A 21,890-nucleotide genomic window follows, 5' to 3' on the forward strand; every position below is an offset into this window, starting at 1 on the left:
GGAGGACGAGGCCTGGTCAACACATGAATGGAAAACCTCTAAGGAACATCCAGGGTTTCTCTGAAGCAGTGTTAGTGAATCAATAGATGGCGCTATTTTTGAGGTCAGTACTAATTCAATATTCTAGTATGATGCTAAGGGACACTATGATGCACAAAGGCAATGAGATGAAAACAAAGTTTGTCAGATAGCACTTTCTAAAAGAATAGAAGTTATACCTGGTAGCATGTCCAAAATTCCAGTTTGGGGCAATTGCATTCTGCCTATATACATAATCCATACTGTTTTAAGTCGATAAAACTAGGGCTGGATGAAGACATAGATACTATAGGCTCACGCTTATAGCTGAACCCAAGACCCATAACCCTGAGGAGAAAAAGGAGAAGGCTGCAGCCATGCCTCAGGGCTGGGTTACATTATTATTTGTATTGCGGTAGTGCCTAGAAGCCCAGGACATGACCCAGGATCCCACTGTGTCAGGTGCTATACAAACAGAGAACAAAGTGACCTAGAAGTGCTGATCCAATGATCTCACTCATTGATCCAGTAACCTCAATGTGCTGAACCACTAACCTCACAAAAAGAAAAGGAGTACCTGTGGCACCTTAGAGACTAACCAATTTATTTGAGCATAAGCTTTCACGAGCTACAGCTTACTTCATCGGATGCATCTGATGAAGTGAGCAGTGGCTCACGAAAGCTTATGCTCAAATAAATTTGTTAGTCTCTAAGGTGCCACAAGTACTCCTTTTCTTTTTGCGAATACAGACTAACACGGCTGCTACTCACTAACCTCACAGTGGCCTAAATTTTGGCATCTGCACAGCAAACCTTGAACTTACACAGACCTGTGATTGATCATCAGTCAGCAAGTTGGAGACACTGAGCAAAAGTTAAAGTAAGGTGAGCTAAAAGCAGAGAGCGGGGCTCCTCCTCTTTCTCTTCCTCCTCCTCCTCCTGGTCTTGGATGAGTGCATCTCTGAAAGAATCTCGCTTCCTCTTGCCTCTTCACTTATGGGTGAATGAGGGCTCATCCTCTGGGAGGATCTGAAATGGGACCAGTAGCACAGAATTGGCTCTTGGCTGGGACCTTCCCGCCAATGGTCAGAGCACCACCAGCACCTGACAGGAGAAGAACTGATCAAGCTGGCAGTCCCCTGTCCTCTTCCTTTCTTCCACAGGAAGATCTGTTGCCATGTTGGTTCCCCCTTCTCTCAGCGGGAAGGGCAGGGGAGAGAAAGAAGACCCTATTACTTGCCACTCTCCCTCCTCTCCAGTGGAAAAAGGAGAGCCTGCCACCAGCTTCCCTTCCCCTAGCCTAAATCTTATCTATTCCCTCTCCCCTCCTGGTTCTCCAATGGAGAAGAGGTTATGAGCACCAATGTTGCACGCACACATGGGTTTTGTTTAACTGGCTATGTTTGAGGATATGGAGTCATTTTAGATACATTTATTCCCTTGTCCTTGTTCCCTTCCACACGTAGTATCCTGCCCCATCAAATGATGGCAACGCAAAGTCACTGACATGTCAGCACTTATCACACCGTACAAGCACCAAAATTAATGACCTTCCTTTTTGGTTTCAGAGTAGCAGCTGAGTTAGTCTGTATTCACAAAAAGAAAAGGAGTACTTGTGGCACCTTAGAGACTAACCAATTTATTTGAGCATAAGCTTTTGTGAGGAAAGCTTATGCTCAAATAAATTGGTTAGTCTCTAAGGTGCCACAAGTACTCCTTTTCTTCCTTTTTGGATCTATTTTAACCTCTAACCATGGATAGTCAAAAGTGCATGAGGTTAGAGAGCTGACCCCTCTCCACCACGTCCATTTCCCCCCTCTCCTCCTGCACAGAATGATTCAGAGGACAAGCTAAAACTCCCACTGAATTTCCTGACTCCTAAGTGAGTTTTCCTGCATAGGGGGCAATCTAGCCTCTGGAAATTGGCCAGACTGAGAAATAAAACATGGCAGAATACAAGCCTGAATGACTTGGTTAATATGGAGAAAATAACATTTCAAGTAAATGAAAGAAGAGAAAAAGATCCTTTAATTTTTTAAAGGCATATGATTAATTGTACCTATGAGGGACTCTCACAGGTTAATGTTAGTATTTGTTTGATAAACACTATAAATATTGGACTCTATTAGAAAGAAAAATTATTGTACTTTTAAGTTATTCTGGTCATTGCATATATTTTAATATCTACACTTCAAAATGATGTAAAAAGATTATTTATGTCGCAAATTCAAGCAATCAAAAGTTAAGAAATGCTATCTTTATAGTTGCCCATGCAACCATAATTCTGCCCCCCTGCATGTCCAATCTGTGCACTGAATGAGGTAGCATCCATGAAATAACAGTATGATCAATGTGAATCTTCAGCATTGCAACACAGACTGTATCATAATGTGTATGTGTCAGGGGACAGAATTAAGGTTGTATTTCCATAGTGCTGGCACATTGGAGGCTGTGTAGAATTTCCTCATCAATGTCAGCTTTCTGTGACTGATAATTGCCAAAGTAAAGATAATGATTGACATTCTCCAGGGTCGTCTTATTACTCTGAATTACTGGAGCAGGATCCTGGTGATTCAGAACCTGTTGGTGGAATACTTTAGTTTTTTTTGTGTTGAATGTGAGGCCGAGTTCGTTGCAGGCTTCAGGGAAAATATCTAATATTTGTTGAAGATCTTCTTCCAAGTGGGCTCACAGGGCACAGCCATCTGCACATTGCATTCAGTGACTGATTTAGTGATGGTCTTTGTCTTGGACAGAGGGGATTGAGATTGAAGAGCTTGATGTCCATTCTGCACTGGATGTTATGTCCGGAAGGGAGCTCGTCAGTAATGAGAAGGAGGATGACAACAAGAAAGATGGAGAAAAGATTGGAATGATGACACAACCTTGCTCAACTCCTGTCTTAACTAGGAAGGAGTCCATTTCAGATCCATTGCTGATAACCATCACAGACATGTTGTCATGGAGGAGTTGGAGGATGGCAACACATTTTGGTGGGCATCCAAATTTAATCTCCACAGAGCCGCATGATTGATGGAGTTGAATGTTTTGTGAGAGCAATGAAGGCCATGTACAGAGGTTGATGTTGCTTGTGACACTTTTCCTGAAGTTGGTGGGCAGAGAAAATCATGTCAGTGGTACCTCGAGATGGTCTGAACCCACATTGTGATTCTGGAAGGATTTCCTTGGCCAAGGGGAGCAGCCATTTGAGGGGAATTTTGGCAAGAATCTTTCAGGAGGCAGACAAGGCAATTCCTCAATAGTTTCCACAATCCGATTTGTCTCCTTTTTTTGAAGATGGTCGTGATCATAGCATCTCTAAGATCAGCTAAGATTTCTTCTGAATTTAAATCTTGAGGCTTAAGATGGTGAGCCAGTTCTTCTCTAAATGCAGAAGAAAACAGCCAGATGGAAGATCACTGTCAAAAGTCTTAAGAACCCAGCTAAACATGATCTTTTCCATGTCATGATCTAAACTAAACAACTGATCAACTAAACATGATCTTTTCCAGATCTTTGACTGCATGTCATTAAGAAGGTGCACTATGTATTTTTACAAAGGATTCCCACAAAGTATTTTTGACCGATCTATTTTTTATGACTAGAACCATGCTTTAAGAAATGTAAGAATACACAGTATTTGTTTGTCAGATGGAATTCAAGCTTACAGCTAGTAATTTTACTAATGTATTGATGCCAGCGGTTATTCAAGCATCTCCTCTGCCAGACATTATGAAATATGGAGTGCTAAGAGAATCTGAATAAGCATCTGAATAATGGTCTAGCTTAGGGGTTCTGAAACTGGGGATCGGGACCCCTCTGGGGGTCGTGAGGTTATTACATGGTGGGGGTCACGAGCTGTCAACCTCCACCCCAAACCCTGCTTTGTGTCCAGCATTTATAATTGTGTTGAATATATTAAAAAGTGTTTTTAATTTACGGGGGGCGGGTGTGGGGGGTGCCGCATGCAGAGGCTTGCTATGTGAAAGGGGTCACCAGTACAAAAGTTTGAGAACCACTGCTCATATCCATCAAAAAAGTTGTGTGCTCTGATGGTTTTTGTTTGCTTGTTTGTTTCAAGGCACTGTGTGATTTGTATTTGGAGGGGAATTCAATACAGATTCATTATTCTAACACTAGAATTAGCGCATGATAATAGTTTTATTTTAAAATTCTCCTTAACCAAGATACTATTACATTAATAGAAACACCTTTATGGAGACTCTTGAGGAAAATCTCCCAATACTAGAAGCTGTGAAATCTGATTATGTGTCTTATTATTATCAGTGCCTAAAATATCAAAGACAGAAAGATCAGTAGTTACGGGTCCATGTGAAAGGGCTGGGTTTTCTAATACGTTTCTAGGTTGCAGAACCTTGCTCATGCAGTGGATGCAAAACTAGAAAAATGTGTGGTGGTGGGTTTTTGTTTTGTGTTGTTTTTAAGAACATAAGACCAGCCATATTGGGTCAGACCAAAGATCCATCTAGCCCAGTATCCTGTCTTCTGACAGTGGCCAATGCCAGGTGCCCCAGAGGGAATGAACAGAACGGGTAATCAAGTGGTCCATCTCGTCTCCCATTCCCAGCTTCTGGCAAACAGAGGCTAGGGACACCATCCCTGCCCATCCTGACTAATAGCCATTGATGGACCTATCCTCCCTGAATTTATCTAGTTCTTTTTTGAACCCTGTTATAGTTTGGTCTTCACAACATCCTCTGGCAAGGAATTCCACAGATTGACTGTGCATTGTATGAAAAGAGACTTCCTTTAGTTTGTTTCAAACTTGCTCCCTATTAATTTCATTTGGTGACCCCTAGTTCTCGTGTTATAAGGAGTAAATAACACTTCCTTATTTACTTTCTCCACACCAGTCATGATTTTATAGACCTCTACCATATCCCCCCTTAGCTGTCTCTTTTCCAACCTGAAAAGTCTCAGTCTTATTAATCTCTCCTTATACAGCAGCCGTTCCATACCCCTAATAATTTTTGTTGCCCTTTTCTGAACCTTTTCCAATTCCAATACATCTTGTTTGAGATGGGGAAATCTCATCTGCATGCAGTATTTAAGGTGTGCGTGTACCACGGATTTATATAGAGGCAATATATTTTCTGTCTTATTATCTAGCTCTTTCCTAATAACTCCCAACATTCTATTTGCTTTTTTGACTGCTGCTGCACATTGAGTGGATGTTTTCAGAGAACTATCCACAATGACTCCAAGATCTCTTTCTTGAGTGGTAACAACTAATTTAGACCCCATCATTTTACATGTATAGTTGGGATTATGTTTTCCAATGTGCACTACTTTGCATTTATCAACATTCAATTTCATTTGCCATTTTGTTGCCCAGTCACCCAGTTTTGAGAGATCCTTTTGTAGCTCTTCGCGGTCTGCCTGGGACTTAACTATCTCGAGTAGTTTTGTATCATCTGCAAATTTTGCTACTTCACTGTTTACCACTTTTTCCAGATCATTTATGATTCATTCCAGATCCATTTTAAGAAATGGGTGAGATCCCTAAGATTCTAAAGTCTGATAACCAAAGCCCACCCAAACATATCCATCTTTTTGGACTAGAAGTTGTCTGGGAAGTCCAATCTTTCTTGTAAGATTCCCAGTATTTTCTGATTGGAGCTGATGAGGAGTACAGTGAGAATATCCTTGTCCTATTTCTGCTTCCATTCCTGGTCTTCTGGACATCTGAGTTCATAGAATATCAGGGTTGGAAGGGACCTCAGGAGGTCATCTAGTCCAACCCCCTGCTCAAAGCAGGACCAATGCCCAATTTTTGCCCCAGATCCCTAAATGGCCTCCTCAAGGATTGAACTCACAACCCCGGGTTTAGTAGGCAAATGCTCAAACCACTGAGCTATCCCTCATCTGAGAGCAATCTGGAATATTTGTTCTTTTGCTTTGACATCATGTTTTGAAGAATTCAACAAAAAGACCAACATCTTGAATTTCTGTCAGTAGATATTTATAAAGGCCATAGGTTCTATGGATCAGATATACCAGAACTCACATGTGGAAACAGAAAACATGCAAAGTAGCAGAAATAATTTAACAGTCTCTTGATTGGTGCTGATGCCTGTCTGAAAATTACCTTAGGGCCTTGATGTCGTTTCCTAAAGTGCTCAAGCATGATGCCAAGAGACCAAGTCTTTTCATCCAGCTGATAACTAACCCCCAGAGGCTGGGAGTCAGTATTGCTAGGGTAGTAGCTCTGGCAATCTGCAGCAGCATGAACATGAGGAGAGCCTCTCATAAGCTCAGTCATCCAGCTGAGTCATTAAGAGAAGCTGTCCAGTCAATTTGTCTCAAGTGGTATAATGTGCATGCATACATGTGCGCACACAATGAGACGACATATCCACAAACGTCTCATCAGAACCTTCTGATCTGAGTTTCATGTTGATCTAGATTTGTAGCTATATCAGTAACATTGGCTTTTGTTTTTAATGTGTTTAAACAAAGTTGGTGCTTCTGAACATTGCCAGTGCTGGAAAACTGAATCCTCTATACATGCAGCCTGGGCAGAGCATAGGCAACTGTGGTGCGAGCTTCTCCACACTGTCCCATCAATATGCTTCACCCCTGACCTGAAGGAAGCACTTCTGGGCTAAGTCTCCAGCCTCCCGTTCAGCCGTTGGCCTCTCTGCTGAGAGTGACAAGGGTGCCAGTAAGTGTCAGTTGTGATGGTTTTGTAGTATTAAGATTTGTCTATTAGAGACCGAATTGAGGCCATACGGTATATTTATTTCCCATAAGACACCAAACAGCTCTCACATTGTCACCTTTTTGAATCACTAACAACCTGGGGTAGGTTTGGACCAGAGTTCTAGACACATGAAGGGCACTTAGTCCCATTGCACCATCCTGTCCCCCTCGCCTTGATTTCCATCTACAGCCAATAGCAGTTACTATATTTCTGAGCTCAGCACTAAATCATTGAAGGTTTTTGTGCCTGCCAAATCACTCATTTAACATGACGCTATAGTGACTGATGCTCATTTAGAGCCATTATCTCCGAAAATGTCAAATGTGTGTCACAGCTGGCAGCTCAATATGAAAAATATTTCCCAAAGATTTACAGTCTGTGGGATTCTTTCAATAATCTGGTTATTAGGGGTCTGATTCTCCTTGGACACCCATGTAAATCTGGAGTAAACACACTGGCAATAATGGAATAACACCGCTGTAAGTAAGAGCAGAATTAGGTCCCACAATGGAGAAATTCCACTCTTGCTCCTAAAACTCCTTCAAGTTTCTGATCTATGAAAGGGGAAACAGGTTCATTAATTCCCCACATACATCTAGAGCGTAAACCCATTATTTCACTGTAACCATTAGGACACCTTGGAACTGTCCAGTTTCCTAGAGTTTGAGGGAGCCACTAAGGGCTAGTCTACACTGGCAACGCTAAGGCGCTGCCGTAACAGCGTTTTAACGTGGCTTGTGTAGACGCAGCAGAGCGCTGGGATGGAGCTCTCCAGTGCTCTAAAAACACCACCTCCACGAGGGACCCTGCTCCCAGCGCTGGGGCACTGTCTAAACTGGTGCTTTACAGCGCTGAAACTTGCTGTGCTCAGGGGGGTGTTTTTTCACACCCCGAGCGAGAAAGTTGCAGTGCTGTAAAGTGCCCGTGTAGACAAGCTCTTAGGGGTACTATGCGAAAGGGACCAGGATTCAGACTTGCATGAGGCAAAACCTGGTTAGAACTTTTACCTGGAGCAAATCCTGACTGGCCCCACCTCCATCATGGCAAGAAAATCATATCTCCTGCCCTCATCCTAGTAGAATGAGGCCATTTGCCCACTGGGAATGGGAAATATTTTCCATGCTTGCTGGGGTTATAGTGTTAGGAGAGGAGGTTGGACACTTGTTCAGGAAATGGTAGGGAGAGCTGGGAAGGCACAACGAGTTGTGAGACAGGAAGCTCACTCCTTTCGAGGGAAATGGGGAAATGGGCAAGGAAGGGGGACATGAGAACAAAGCACAGTTATCTTGATGATTAGATTATTCAAAAATACCAGACCACTTTAAAAAAAGTATCAAGAAACTATCTCCAACAGAATAATAGGTGAGAAATTCCATACAAGAGAGTTGTTCTACTCGAGGATTCTGGCAATACTATAAATCATGAGATTTAATATTTATAGTAAAATTAAGGAGGACTCAGTCGTGCAGAAAACTTGAATAGCTGAACTTTTCGCACATTACAAATGTGAAAAGTTGTCTCACACAACATGAAATAAACAAGTAGAAAAAAAACTGTTGACTGTTTCTCTTATATTCTACCCATAGAGAGTCCCTGTAATTCAATTCTAAGTATCTGTATGAATCATGCATTGTAATGATATAGTTTATTCTTATGTTTAATAGCTTTAAAAGAAAAATCCAAATCTTTCTTCTTGACTAGTCTCAGATGAAATTGACTTTATTGTTAGCTGGCTGCAATAGAGAGGAAGCAAAAGCTTGCATTGTTTGGATATACATGGAAGGCAAATAAACTTAAGAGTTTACATTTTTAGCATTTTACACCAACTCAAATTCTTGTCTAAATACCACTGACCTGATAACAATGACTTAAGGACTTACATTTATTCTAGCTGAACTATCTGTCTGGGACACAAGGATAATCAGTGTAAATAAGTCAAATTAAAATAAAGTGTTTTATAACTGAGGTAGCACTTTTAAAATCAAATTCTAGGAAACCGGAAAAAAAATCACATTTGTTTGGCTTAATATTATAGGTATGGAAATCATGCACCTTTTCTTCTTGGCCATGGACCTAACCACAATGATCTCTGAATTTATCATATCCATGTTGGAGTAGCGCAGCTCACTCCTTGTGAGACTGGAGGCAGAGGTGAAAGTAAGACAGTACGATAAGAGCTGGTACACAGCCGACCGTACCAGCAGGGCCGCTGATGGGGTGGGGGGAGAAGGGAGGGAGGCCAAAAAGGGGCAGCCCCAGGCCCTGGGGTAGCGGCAGTGAACAGGAGCCCTGGGGCTCCGGTGGCAATGGGGTTCCGGCCCTTTAAATCACTGCCAGTGCCCCGGGTGGCGTAGGCCAGGCAGCCGCAACCCCACACCTTCCACCCGAGGCCCCTTCCGGGGGCCCAGAGCCATCCCCCCACCTTGCTCAAGACCCTAGCCGCCCTTAATCCCTTAAATTACTTTCACCCCTGACTGGAGGCTATGTGGAATGACCAACTGGGATAAAATACATCAATCTACCCTTTAGGAGAAAGAATGAAGAGAACATATCACCACAGTTGCCAATTTTCATGTGGTAAATAAGCACCCTGACTTTCACAATAATTCAAGATAATCCCATTTCAAATCAAGGCCAAAACAAGCCAATCCCTAAGAACCCCAACACTCTATGTGACTGAATCCCCACAACGTGCAGCCTGGGACTGTGGTGGGCCCGCTGTGCACCCCTGACTCTCTCCCCCCTCTGCCCTGCTTGCCCCTCACTTGCCAGGAGCCGATCAAAAAAAGGAAGCAACAAGCTACACTCCAAAAATTAGCCAACGAGCAACTCACCAGCCAATTAAGACAAAAACAAGCCCAATTTCTGTGTTTTTCCACAGATTTGACATGTCTGCATATCACACCGATACACCTCATTCTCCATTGGTTCCCCACAGTTTTGTGTATTTACTCCAAGGTCCTGGCCCTCTTTCGCAAAGCCTGTCAAAGGCTTTGCAAAAGGGGACCCAGCCATTTTAGAAACTTCCATACTCTCCAGTGAACACTTGTCTCCTAATTGCACTTTGGATGATGGAGCCAAGGCTGCATTCCCAGTGGCAGGGGTAGGGCATTCTTGGCTGAAGTTGTTTCTCAGGTGCACGGTGACAGAAAAATACTGTGTGTGTGATGTTCATTTTGTCATCTCATTCTCCCATTGCTTGAAGACTGATCATATTTTTTCTTGACATGGCTTCTGTTTAATTGAATTACTTTTCTTCATGACCTTAACTTGAGGGCAGCTTCAAAAAGGAGTCAGAGTAGCAGCCGTGTTCGTCTATATTCGCAAAAAGAAAAGGAGTACTTGTGGCACCTTAGAGACTGACCAATTTATTTGAGCATGAGCTTTCGTGAGCTACAGCTTATGCTCAAATAAATTGGTCAGTCTCTAAGGTGCCACAAGTCCTCCTTTTCTTTTTCAAAAGGAGTGTGGCTCATTAAAACACTATTCCTTGTAAAGCATTCAGCTTTTAGTTTAATCCAGGTAGCCTGTCTAAATTCTTTTGCGCCTTGCACCTAGGACCTGAGAAGATAGTTGCACCAACTTGTAAGCAGACACAACACCAGCTCAGCCAACAGACAGGAGAGTACCATAGACGGCCAAAGTGTGGACTGAATATATTTCTCTCAGGGAACAGTCAAATTACAATGCATCCTGATCTCCTACAACTGTAGCTCTAAGGGTTTCTGTTCTTGTCATCAATTTATGATTTCAATGGAGCTACATCAATTTACATCAGCTGAGACTCTGGCCCCATAGCTACAGAACTAGTGTACTCTATGGGCAGGGTGACCAGACAGCAAGTGTGAAAAATCAAGAGACATTTTTTTCGTGGCGGGAGTGAAGGGCTGTACAGTTGCCTATCTGAGACAAAGCCCTTGATATCAGGATGGTCCCAATAATATTGGGATGTCTGGTCACCCTATTTCTGGGGGAGATTTTGAAAGGCACATCTTCCCATCGACTTTCAATAGGAGTTGGATGCCTAAATTCCCTTTGTTCCTTTGACGCTCTCCCGCTACACAGCTTCAGCTATTAAACAAAGGGAGTTTTTAAAAATGGCCTCGTAAAGTCTTGGCTACTAAATGTGGGTGCTTATTAATCTGGGACAGCCCTTACACAGACTACACCATATATGCTTCCAAGCTGCAAAGGGTCAATATGAACATAGTACCTGGAGCGCCGTAACTCCCCTTTGTTGCCCAGATTCATTTCTTCTCGGGGCATTTTTGAATGTGCTCACTGCAGCGGCTGCTGGGCTCCTCAAGGACATGCAGGATCCCTGCTTGAAATCCTGATGCTGTCCCCTATTGGAATTTTCCCTACATAGTCTGGCGCTGCCCAGGCATGAATCCCTTGTCTGGAAAAGCAATTCCATTAAATGAATAGTTGCGATGACATTACATTTGTACAGGTTCTCTTATGGAACTGGGTTGACAGAATGTTTGTTTTATTCTCATTCTATTCTGTCATTTTTGAGCATTTCGTTTGCCCCAGTGGCAGCACCCCACTGACCCCAAGACCAATGAATACTCACTTATAGCCACAGGAGACAGAGTGGCCCTGCAAAATCCTTTACAGATAGCGACAAGGAAGCTTGAAATATGGTTTCTTTATAAACTACCATGAAAATAATGTGTTGCCCCCAAATCATCATATTCCAGTCCTGGAAAACTACTGTATTCCCTTCCAAAGAAAATGACCCCCACACAGACTGGTAGTCAGTGAGAATTTGGTTTCACTTTCCACAAGTAAGCCACCTGTGAAGTGAGGCAGGCATTTGCCATGCAAAATCCAAATATCAATCTCCTTTCCCTGAAGGAACACAGCACACACTCAAGCTTGGGAGGACTGGACTGTCCAGACTCAGTATGTCTCAAACACCCAGACAAAAGCAGGGTGGAAATTTTATCAACAATGATCCAAGTTGTTATTCTGAACCCAGAGAGACACTGTGGCTGTAGCTGCCATTTGTATACAATGAGCACCTTCCACGAAAGGCAAGTAATGGAACTGGATGTTTTGCTGCTTTCAGTTTCAATGGGGGACTTAGTACACAGACAGACACTGTACATCATAACCTATAAATTGGGGCAGACAAAGTTATTTAAACAGCTGCAGAAAAAGTGCTGCACCTTAATAACTCCCCCCCCCCCCCAGTAACCTTCCACAGTCCTTATTACAGACTCTTCAGTCATTTCATTTTGCTGTTAAATCCATCACACTTGCTCAAGTGACTTATCCTTGCAGGATGGAGGTCAGGTTGCATCCTGGGTGGCAGATTCCACTCTGATAGCGCATCAAATATGAGGAGATTCCCTGCCTTCAGCAAGTTTTTCAAATGAGATTATTGATTCAGCTCCGCAGCTGCATCAGACTGGATCAGGTGAGTGAATGCACTGGGACTTTGCATCTGAGGGGAGGACAAAAGGTGAAGGTTTTCTATGGCGTACTAAGTAGAACAGGTAAACATTGTGGATCACTTTTATGCATCAAGACAGTGTTTGCTATCAGTGCAGTAACTCCTTGGTGCAGGGATTGTGCCTTATTCCTTGTGAGGAAAGTGCCTAGCAAACTGTGGGCACGACCAGAAATTGATTGATTAATTGGTTGTTCTAGTTTCTGAACAGTCAAGAAAATTTAAGACTCCACGGACCAGCGCCTCAGCTGGTCAGTGGCGTAATGTCAGTTTACATCAGAGATGAGATTCTGTTACTTTTGTGCCCCTTGGATCCTAGTCCTCTTCTCCAAACATAATTTACATCAGCCTGAAGGCTGATCCAAATTATTCCAGATGACAATGGCCCCAAGGAGCTGTTACAACAGCTGGGATCACTGGGACATCATCATGTCTCTATATACTAGCTGGAGGCAGAAAATGGCATAGGACCTGCTTTGTCATCTGTATGCCCTGCACTGGGTTGGCTCTTCCCATGGCTACTAGCTATGCCAGGTGGCTGCCTAGGCTGTACAAATACAGCTAGTCAGAATCTTTTTGATGAACGTTTTTTCCCCCACCAAAAAAAGGCCCATTAGTTGAAACCAAAACTATTTGTGAAAAGGGTTGGTTTTGATGATCTCTGAACTTGGAAAATTTTAGTGAAAAAAGCTTCAAAACTGTCAGAATAACCAATTTTGACATTTCTGATGTGGAAAATTTCAGGGGGTTGTATTTTGTTGAGAAATTTTAAATTAGACTTAAAAAAAGGCAAAAAAAAAAAGGCGAAAAGGTCCAATCGGAACAAAATCTTTCAAAATGATAAAAACAAGACATTATAATTGACCTGAACTGAATTCTTTTCAGATTGCAAAAATTGTTGATATTTCAACTTTTTGACCTGATCTGAGACAGGACAATGTTCATGGGACAGGAAAACCATTTCCCATTCGTCTCTATTTACAGACCCAATTTATTCTCCCAGTGACAGGGGCATTATTAAGAATCAAATCTCCTTATCCCTTTTTAACACTCAAGATATTTGAATATTATTTGTTCCCTTTGGCAATGGCAGTTCTCATGTGCCTTACATTAATGGGTATTGGGAACGGACCCTGCTGGAGTTAATTTCTATGAGTATTTTTCCAGTATGAAATATTTCATCGTTGAGAATGAGACAATGGGATAGAGTTGATCTCTGTTTTTCTCCACTCAGTGTAGTTTTGCTTTGCTGCTAATGTTATTTTAAAAATCAATATAATTTGTTTTATTGGTGATTTTTACCAGAAAACAGGTTCATTTTCTTTAGCAGAGAGTCTGGAAATAGTTTACAACCAGAACAAACCTTCTTAACATTAATATTCAGGAGTAAATATGTCTTACAAGATGACAAAGAGGCCAAAAATTCAATGCAATGTGACAGCATTCTCTTATGATATGGCAGCAGATACTAGGCACTGCTACTGTTACCGTTTGTGTCACCATTTCCATTTTAAACCCTAATTTTAGAGGCTTGTGGTTTGGCAGTAAAGATTTGCTCTGGGGAAAAACTTGTCATACAATTGTTCATCCAAGAACTAATTTCTTTTAATAAATATTAACAAAAAATATTTGGCTATTTTAAAAGCTGAAAATCTTCTACATCTAAATCTAATCAAAAGGCCTGATTCCACACTGGGTGTTTTATGCCACTCCAGTTTTATGCCAGTGTAACAGCATTCATTGCAACTGATAGACTCAGGAATATTTTCTTAATCAGTACCCTGGGAATTGGTACTGGGAGAGATCTAGATATCATTGCTAACAGTGAAATATCCAGACTCCGGTTCTGGGGTAATCACCAGGTAAGCAGGTGATGTAAATGCAGCTGGAGTAGTGGAATTCTGTGATGAAGATGGCAGTGCTGATGAAGATGGTGCTGAGCATACCAGTACAGAAGCAAATGACTACTGACTGAGGTTTTCTACCGCAGCGTGGTACTGAAGATTCTAAAACTGACAGTAATGATGGCATTGGGTCTGAGGTTGCGATTGCTGAAGGCGCATTACTGGAGCTGAGGGATGTGAGTCAGTAGATCCCAGAGACTCATGGTGCTGGTGAAGTTTAGCTGGAGCTGACTTGGACAAGTTAGAAGAGTGTTTTGGATCTCTTGGTTGGTACCTGGGATGGTGATCGATGCCAAGCTGTGTGTGAACTTTTGGATAAATGGTTATAAACAGGCTCAGGGCCTTCTTCCAGATCCAGCAAATGGACAGAACCCTGGTCCATGGAGGGCACGATCCTTAGAGAAAGGCTGGAAGGACTTGGCCTGCTGAGGCCCCATAAGTCTGTGCGCTTGTTCGGAGCTGAAGCTGTGCTGAACTTGTGACCTCAAAGGAAACCCTGTGAGTAGGGTGTTGAAGGACTGCTTCTGCCAGAGCTTGTGTTAGAGCTGGGGTGATGTCTGGTAAGCTTATTGGTTTGTGTGTAGATCCTTTTATTGTTTTACATATGCTTTCTCTGAAGTGCTTTTACCTTAAGAATAATATAGGCTTGCATTAAAAAAAATGGTGTGGTAACTTGAAACTGTTGACAATCAGTGTGTTATCAGTCTCTGAAGAGAAAGCAAGAAGGTGTGGCTTGGGCAGCTTGTCTCCGCTGGGAATAAACACAGTGAAAAGTCGGGAACTGTACTACCTCCAATACCTGGGTCAGAAGAGAGTGAGACACAGACGTCCATCCAAGAAAGGCAACAGCTGGAGATCTGAAGCCTGCGAATGGGTGCCCCTTGCTGGACCCCTGAGGGGTAATACGGGAACACTTGCCCTGAACTGTGACGGGATGTTCATTGATGTTAGACCTAAAATTGCATCCACTTTCTCTCCATAGCTTTCTTTGCAAAATCCAGTCATTTTGTATATTTGTTTTGTAACATAAATGAAGCAATCCAGCATTCCTGAGCCACTCTTCAACAACAAACTAGTATGCACTAGGAAAAGAGGAGTGCACGGGAATATGAATTTCAAATTTCCAAGAGGATTTGATGCATGAGGTTAATAAAGCTATTCAGAGATGACGACAATATCTTGATAGCATACCTTTTAATGTTTCTCTAAATAAATATCAACAATCTTAGTGGACAATTGGCAAGATGTTAGAAGGCTTATTGCATCCTGCACTGTGGAGCTATCTAGTTTTAAAGAGCAAATGACTCATGTAGAAAGAACATTCTTTAGAGCTTAGTAAGAGGTTTAAACCACATCAACATTAGAAATCAATGAGCCAACAAACTGTGGACTACTGAGGTCATGGTTAATAAAGAAAGACTTCAGTTTTATTTTTATTTCCCATTCTTGGTCTAATCATTTGACCTCAATTTTAAGACAGTGTCTGGGTATAATTCACCATTCTACATATAAAGGGATTGATTCGCCTCTCACTTGCACCAGGTTTATTATTCATTGATATCGGTGGCGTTAACTCCTCTGATTTCCACCAGTGTCACAGAAAAAATCAGACCTCAATTTTTTAAAAAAGAATAAAATCAATGCACCAATTATACAGCAGACGTCTCAAGTGGTGTGTCACAAAAAGTGGGCTTAACCATCAATGCCATTCGGAGCAGTTCTGACTAAATGATGTGACATTACACGTCCCACCTGTAATGCCAGAATAAGGTATGTACAGATGACCCAGTGGCTGTCCTACTGAGTTGTGTGGCAGATGTCTCCTTGTCCAAAAAGCTGGACTGGAACTGGCGTGAGGGCTTTTCTGTAGGCAAGGACTTCTGGCCTGAATACAGACCAACAGAACGCAGACCAAGATTTTTAAAACGTCGGTGCCTAAAATTTAGGCACCTAAATCATATTTAAGCATCTAAACATGGACTAATTTTCAAAGTGCTGAGCACCCAGCAGCTCCTATTTTTGTAACTGGAGCTACAGTGTATAGGAGAGAGCAGGGAAGGACATTAGTACCTTTTTTAGTGCCTTGCCATATGAAGATGCTTCAAAACTGGTAGTAGGTTGAGTCCATTTTCTGTTGTGTGCTAAGTATATCAAACTCCCATTGAGAACACACACCTTGGGCCTGCTCAGCCTTCCAAGCCATCAAGTTGTAGGAAAGGGATCAGGTTCTGGGAAAGAAAGGAAGGTTTATTATGTTACAAAACTATGGTCAGAGACAGGGATCCAAGAAGGATTACTTTGCTCATCCTGATTATTATTTTGTTTGGGTGCCCAGAAGTAGATGTGAGGGGGGAAGAATGAAAGGAGAACAGCCCCAGCACCTTAGAGCTATGTGGTCATAGGACAGTCAACAGCAGTACATTTCAACTATGGGCTGGTTGCACACTCGATCAACCTTGACGCTGGCAAATTTCCTCGAGGACACGTGGATGGAGGCTGCATTCCTCCAGCACCCACTGAAATATGCTTCATGGAATGTTTGGGGTCTTGCACAGGAGGGGAGTAGCTCTTGTTGAAGAGGGGGAGGCATTGCATGCCAGGGGTTACATAAGAGCATCCGCCACCTGGAAAGGAACCTACATAGTCAAAGCTTTAGAAACTCAGGATTCTTCAGTGCAAATAAGGCTCAGATTTTCAGGAGAGTGGTATTTCTTAGTAAAAAGTGACCAGTTACCAGTTAATTCTGAACCCAAAGGGGAACGATGGTATTAGTAATTGTGGGGAGCTATGTTGATTAACACCACCACGGAGTCACGTTTTATTCAGTGAGCGATAACTCCAGCCCCTCAAATAGTCATAGCACATTGCCAAGCTGATCAAAATGGAAATAAAGCTTAGAGGTTTACTAAACTTTTTGTCTTTGGTGTTCAAGATAAGCTCTTTTTCCAACTAAACTTTGCGGCAGTAGACCAGAAAAAAAGAAAATGGACAAATGGATTAGAGATAATGTAGATGGTTCTGATACATTCAAATTAAATAATGTCCACGCTTCATTAAGCCTTTTGGGTATTAGTGCTAGCATATCTATTGTAAAGAGCACAGTAATTGTTACATGCTTCTCAGTGAAGATAATATAGTCAAATGTCCCAATGGAACAGGTTTTAGAGAAGTAATTTTCAACACCTTAAACAATTGCTTCTTCAAACAGCTAAATATAGGACATGTAAGAGGAATACACAGGAGCTGGTTCAAGAAGTAGGCATAGCTTCTGCACTAAATAATAAAGACCACAATATGATTAAGTTCTACATCCTCAGGAGTAGAAATCATACCAAAAAACAGTTCTGCATCAGTATCTTTAGAAAAGAGAATGTTACTAAGAAAATATTAACATGTAAGCAATTTCTGTAGTTGCCACAAGGATGTTATGAGATCATGAATGGGAAGTGGGATAGTCCACGTGGTCATGAATGGGTGGGCAGGTGGCCCCAAAAGACAATCTCTGTATTAGACTATGATCCATATTATTGCACCTTTAGGTCAGAAGCAAAAACAATTTGGTGGTCTCATTGTAGCTGCTATTGGACATTTCTTCACATTACCAAAACAGCACAAAGTTTGTCACAGATGATTGATTTCTGTTCAACACTGGAATTCTGCAGGTCAGCACTGAGGTGCTGGGAAGGTTTTGTCAGTACTATGGCTGCGTCTCTTGCTAGCGTTTAGTCCGTCATTTTCCTGAGCACTAAGTTCCTCTGAAAAGATGACTGAAAAGAGTAGAAAGAAAAGGAGGACTAGTGGCACCTTAGAGATTAACAAATTTATTTGAGCATAAGCTTTCGTGAGCTACAGCTCACTTCATCGGATGCATTCAGTGGAACTCACGAAAGCTTATGCTCAAATAAATTTGTTAGTCTCTAAGGTGCCACAAGTACTCCTTTTCTTTTTGCGGATACAGACTAACACGGCTGCTACTCTGAAACCTGAGAAGAGTAGATAATCAAATCTCTACATTTAAATGCATCCGATCTCTACCTCAAATCTAGAATAAGGTTTGTGGTAAAATTGATTGATTGCACATATCATTAAACATTTAAGGACAGATTGTGAACCACTTCCCTCTTGGTGGCTAGCAGTTACTCAAGTAGATTCATTTACTGTGGCAGCACATGACTGAATGATTATTGGGAGTTACAATCAGAGTAAGGGGGTCACAATCCTTGAGTGATTTTTCTCACTTTTGGGAACAAAATATTCAAGTGTTTGAGACCAGGAGGGAGAGAGAGAGAAGAAATCCACTTGGCAAACTTCTTTTGCACAGTTCATTATTGTAGTTATTTCAGCAGCTGAAAACAGGACTTAGTGTATATACACTATATTCTGCTAATAAATGTTATCTAAAAAGTTTTAACTATTAAACAAACTCAATATTACCTCTCCAGAAAAAGCCCCTTCTTTGAGTTCACTTCAGTTAGCACAGCTTCCAAAGACGACAAGCCTCTCTTGAAGGCACATTTTACTGACAAATTGTGACGGTTGTACAGTTTGCAATTTGGCAAGGTGTCCAGCCCAGATGGGTTGACTAATGACTTTTGCAAGGTGTTTAAATCAGATTCTAGTGAAACACACGACTGCCATGTTTAATTACTGTAACTTAATGGAGCTTTTTGCCAGACATTGCCCGGCATGTTAGAATCAGAGCCATTGCTAAAAGAAGTACAGGGACTCAGAATGCAGTCCCTTTCTTCCACCCCTTCCCTGTAACCCCCATTTCACTAGTAAATTGTGATACTGAAATTTTGGTCAAAGCCTTGATGTTCTCTGTCCAAAGATGATTTTTCCTATTGTTCATCCAAAAAACATTTTAGCAGAGACAGATCTTTGTTCCACTTCAGAAAACATAAAATTTGGCCCCCACAGTACATAATAGTGGATGAAGAATAATTTGTATCAGCTGAGTTTATGCACTTAAAGCTTTGAGAGCTTTTACATTGGGCTTTAAATGTGACTTTCCACATTCACTTAGAATCCATTTTTTGTGCCTGTGCTTTCAACAACATCACAGTCTCAAACTGGCTCTTCTTGGCAGACTAACATCAAAGGGGCTCGTCAGCTTCAATTCATTTCCTACAATTGCACCTTTCCGGTAGATTTTAAGGAGAGTACTAGATGTGGAATTGCAGCAAAAGAAGATGAATATACAATAGGCTAAGCTATCAGCAGCATGCTTTCATATCTCGCAGATGCTAACGACATAATCAAATCTTTGACTGTACACATTAAAGATGGCGGAGTATCTGGCATTAAGATACATTTTCAAAATACTTGATGCCTGTTGAGTGATTTTTCTAAATTTCTCCATGTAGTGATAGTTCTTTTAGGTCAATACACATAAGTAGCTGGATAGTTTTTGCTCCCTGATCAGAATAGTTACCCTGTCAGGTATAGATCGGATCACACCAACGATGGCATCAACTTTGTGGGCTGATCCTGAGACGTGAATGGGAGCTATGCCTGCTTAGATTTTCCTCAGGATCAGAACATAAAGTAAGATCACAGATGAATACATTTATGCACATGACATTCAGAGTGGACTGAACAGAAACCTAAACTATGGACAGTGGAATTGGATGTGTGCTGTATGATGAAAAACAAATATCAGTTTTTGAGGTTTATATTTTTAACGTTTATTAAAAAAGCAAAATGTATGTTCATCTCAAATGAAACAGTTAAAAATGTTAAAGCATACAAATAGTGTACTAGCAGCATCCAATCATTAGAATTTTCTAGTATTCCTCAGTACAGTCTCAGCAAGCTAAAAATATTACAGCTCGCAACCAACTGTCTTCACCATAGTGCAGATAAAACAAAAACTTTATAAAATTAACAACTAAAGGTTAAATAAGCTTAAATAAAGGTGTTAAATACAAGACACTTGATCAAAGCTTCTGTACAAAGAAACGAATATGGCATTGTACAAGTGATTGGCTGGCTCACACCATACATGATTTTAATAGTTAAGCAGTATAACTGTTTTAGCTGAACATCAACTATACAAAATTATCTGAAGTTGGAGTGGGCTAACCCAGTGAGCCATTTACAAGGCATGTGTATCTTTAGAAAATCAGAACACTGTTTATATTCAGGCACCATTTGTTCCTGCAAATAAATAATCTCTAATGTATCTGCATCCAAACTAGTGTTAAACACATCAGTGCTAACGTTTTATACACACAGCTTTGTGACTATTCACTATACCTCCATTCTTATTGCTATGACAATGTGACTGTGGAAATAAACTACTGTACATACAAAAAATAGAGCACCTTTTAAACATTAAGGTATATGTCTGATTATTCTTTTTATCTTACAATACTGAAGCCCAAGCTACTGTAAATTGATTTAAACATCTTCACCAGAGGACCTGAAATACAGGAAATAAAACCCAAAATGTTCCTCTTCAGGCAACCCCAACCCAGAGCATTTTCTAAAAATGTCTAAAATGACACCAAGAATTTTACATTCATCTTCACACAAACAAATGTCTGCTATTCTCTGCTTTCTTCAGATGAATACAAAGATAGATCCACATGGCCCTCAGTCTTGTTCAAATGAATAGAGCTGGACAGAGAATACAGCAGAAACATCTAAAATGGATTGTGAACACAATGAAATTATATTTTGTTAATTCAAAAATACAACTGTTACACAGTTCAAATAGTGCTTTCCAGGGGCCTAGACATTAGGATTTCTTGTCTATGGTATTAAAAAACCATTCTGTGAATTTTCTCAGTTGAGCGGCTGCTGTTTGAGACTCCTCCTGAAGTCTCATGTTATCTTGTCTCAAATGCTGGACCTCAGCTTGGAGAACAGCTTTGTCTTGTTTTTCCTGGTTAATAAAAATATAAGTTGAATAAAGTAAGTAGCTAGGATGACATTAGTTTTGTTGCTCATATTTCTAAGCGAGTCACAGAGCTCTGTTTACTTTAGCTCCCTAATCCATTATGACAGCAATTGAACTGTAAGCTGAATCCCCAAATTTGTTGCAGTGTTGTACGAAGAAGATAACATTGCAGGCTAAAAAGAAAACTAAATGCAATTTCTGGATGAGAATTGTAGAACCCAATTCCTGTATAACAAAGATTTGAGCACTAAAAAGTTATTCTACAGTTCAGATTAGACTCATCCCTAAAAGTAGGGACTGAAAAATTGTGAAACCTCCCAAATGTGTTTTCCCAAAGAAAAGATTCAAGATCGGAGGATTAACAAGTGATACAGAAGAATTCAAGTCACAAGGATTTGATTTCACAAATACAAAGCTAATGCAAAATGTTTGGCTTCAATCATTTCCCTCTAATGGTTTATTTCATCACTTAAAGCAATATGTGGCCTGTTGCTTAACAGATCTGTCACCCAAGTTCCTGTTTCCAGCTCTGTCACTAACTCACTGTTTGATTCCAGTCATGCCACAAACCATTCTGTGCCCGTTTACTCATCTGCAAGTTGAATATCATACTCCTGGCATATAGTCTCATGGATTGTAAATGGCTGCACTCATTGCAGGTATGCCTCCTGGTGACTAGGTCTGAGAATTAGCTTTCAACCCACATGGCGCCCCATCACTGGCTGCTCATGACTTGAAGTGCTCCATCTTTTTGACTCGGCTCTCTAGCCAAGTCGCTATACAGTCTTCCGTTCCAGGGTATCAAAGTCCCACTGGACAAGTTGTCCGGATGCTGCTTCAGACAGTCTTCTGTTTCACCTCTAGGTACTCTGCCACTTCCCA

The 21,890-nt window shown here is 41.2% G+C and overlaps 1 protein-coding gene across 14 annotated transcripts in view; it reads right to left on the reverse strand.

Moving 5' to 3' along the window:
* Positions 1-19,766: 19,766 nt before the first annotated feature.
* SIPA1L2 (signal induced proliferation associated 1 like 2) overlaps positions 19,767-21,890 on the reverse strand; it is a 236,675-nt gene continuing 234,551 nt past the window's right edge. For all 14 annotated transcript variants that reach the window (XM_048843864.2, XM_048843859.2, XM_048843862.2 and 11 more), the window contains one exon: positions 19,767-20,993. In XM_048843864.2, coding sequence (XP_048699821.2) covers positions 20,847-20,993 — 147 coding nt within the window. In that variant the 3' untranslated portion in view covers positions 19,767-20,846. The remainder of the gene's footprint in view (positions 20,994-21,890) is intronic.

The sequence above is a fragment of the Caretta caretta genome, chromosome 3, assembly GCF_965140235.1.
Source record: "Caretta caretta isolate rCarCar2 chromosome 3, rCarCar1.hap1, whole genome shotgun sequence".
Classification (NCBI taxonomy): Eukaryota; Metazoa; Chordata; order Testudines; family Cheloniidae; genus Caretta; species Caretta caretta.